Below are 1,169 nucleotides of genomic sequence, written 5' to 3'. Positions count from 1 at the left end.
GGGAACTCTAGCCTGTGATTCGGCCGGGAGCTTCAAGTTGGCTCTCTCTAACTCCTCATCAGTCATGAGAGCCCCATCCGCTCTCAGGCCGGCACACCCAGTCGGGGCAGAGCAAATATCGCAAGGGCGATCGAAGGTAGAGACGTCCAGATGGCAAATGCAGCTGCACATCCCACGCAATAATGTTCTGGCTCTCTAACAAAGTCGATTTCTATATCCTCTTCGGGACAGGGCTTCTCGCACCCATCGTTAACAGGCACCGAAACAGTACCCTTCGGCGTATCACTGTAGGCCACATCCTCACCCACAGCCTTATCCGATGCCTCAGGGTTGGCCTTGTCCTCAACCAAGAAGTTTTCGGTCTGGCTTCCTATATCGACACCACCCGTGACCACCTCTTCCTCGGAGTAAACGGTCTGGACACCTTGCGTTACCAATCTCCCAGTAGTTTCTAGTACTTGACGTTGTTGAGCAGCCATCAAAGCTATCCTTGGAGACACCGGCTCCGTCATCGAAGGAGGACTGCTCAACACCTATATAGGAGGTCGCGTTGCCACCCTGGCAACACCGCCTCGACCGTACACCTCTGTCAACGGCGTCCAATGCATCTCTCATCAACCATGGAATACCAGGCGGGCCTGCCTTCGTATTCCGACCGATAATACGCACCGGCTTCTCTGAATACAATATATCTAACTGAAAATATTTTAAGAAGTCGTGCCCCAGAATCACGGGGAACGCCAACGATTCTACAATAAAAGCTGTAATCAAAAAGGGAATACTCAACTCATCAGCAGTGGAGCGGGCTCTCTCCCCCACCCCCGCTGCTGTAATCAGATTAATCGCTAATGTTGCCACACCAATAATCTTACAAGAGGACTTATCTATTGTAATCAACGACGGCCCATTCACGGGGCTAACTTCACAGCCAGCCGGAATCACATCACGTGCTACCATCGTGGCACAGCAGCCAGTATCCACGAGGCAGCGAACAGGGCCAACAGACTGAAAATTCGACACAAGTTGTACAGACAAGAATAGACCAGAATCATCTCCAAAAGGGTACAAAGTCAATGTTTTCTTATGATCATCAGGGGTCAAGACTTTAGCGACTGGCGACCGCGGGCTGCTGGGCGGCCGCCCGCTAATTTCCCTGTTCCGGCGTCACA

The 1,169-nt window shown here is 51.9% G+C and overlaps 1 protein-coding gene across 1 annotated transcript; it reads right to left on the bottom strand.

Annotated features, from left to right (window-relative positions):
* Positions 1-83: 83 nt before the first annotated feature.
* On the bottom strand, positions 84-512 carry Pmar_PMAR007520 (hypothetical protein; the record flags this gene model as incomplete). The annotated part of the gene is made up of 1 exon (XM_002765684.1): positions 84-512. The coding sequence occupies one exon, from the start codon at positions 510-512 to the stop codon at positions 84-86; it is 429 nt and encodes a 142-aa protein (XP_002765730.1).
* Between the last annotated feature and the right edge of the window lie 657 nt (positions 513-1,169).

The sequence above is a fragment of the Perkinsus marinus genome (genome assembly GCF_000006405.1).
Source record: "Perkinsus marinus ATCC 50983 genomic scaffold scf_1104296975152, whole genome shotgun sequence".
Taxonomy (NCBI): Eukaryota; Perkinsozoa; order Perkinsida; family Perkinsidae; genus Perkinsus; species Perkinsus marinus.
This window is presented reverse-complemented; position numbering and strand designations above follow the sequence as displayed.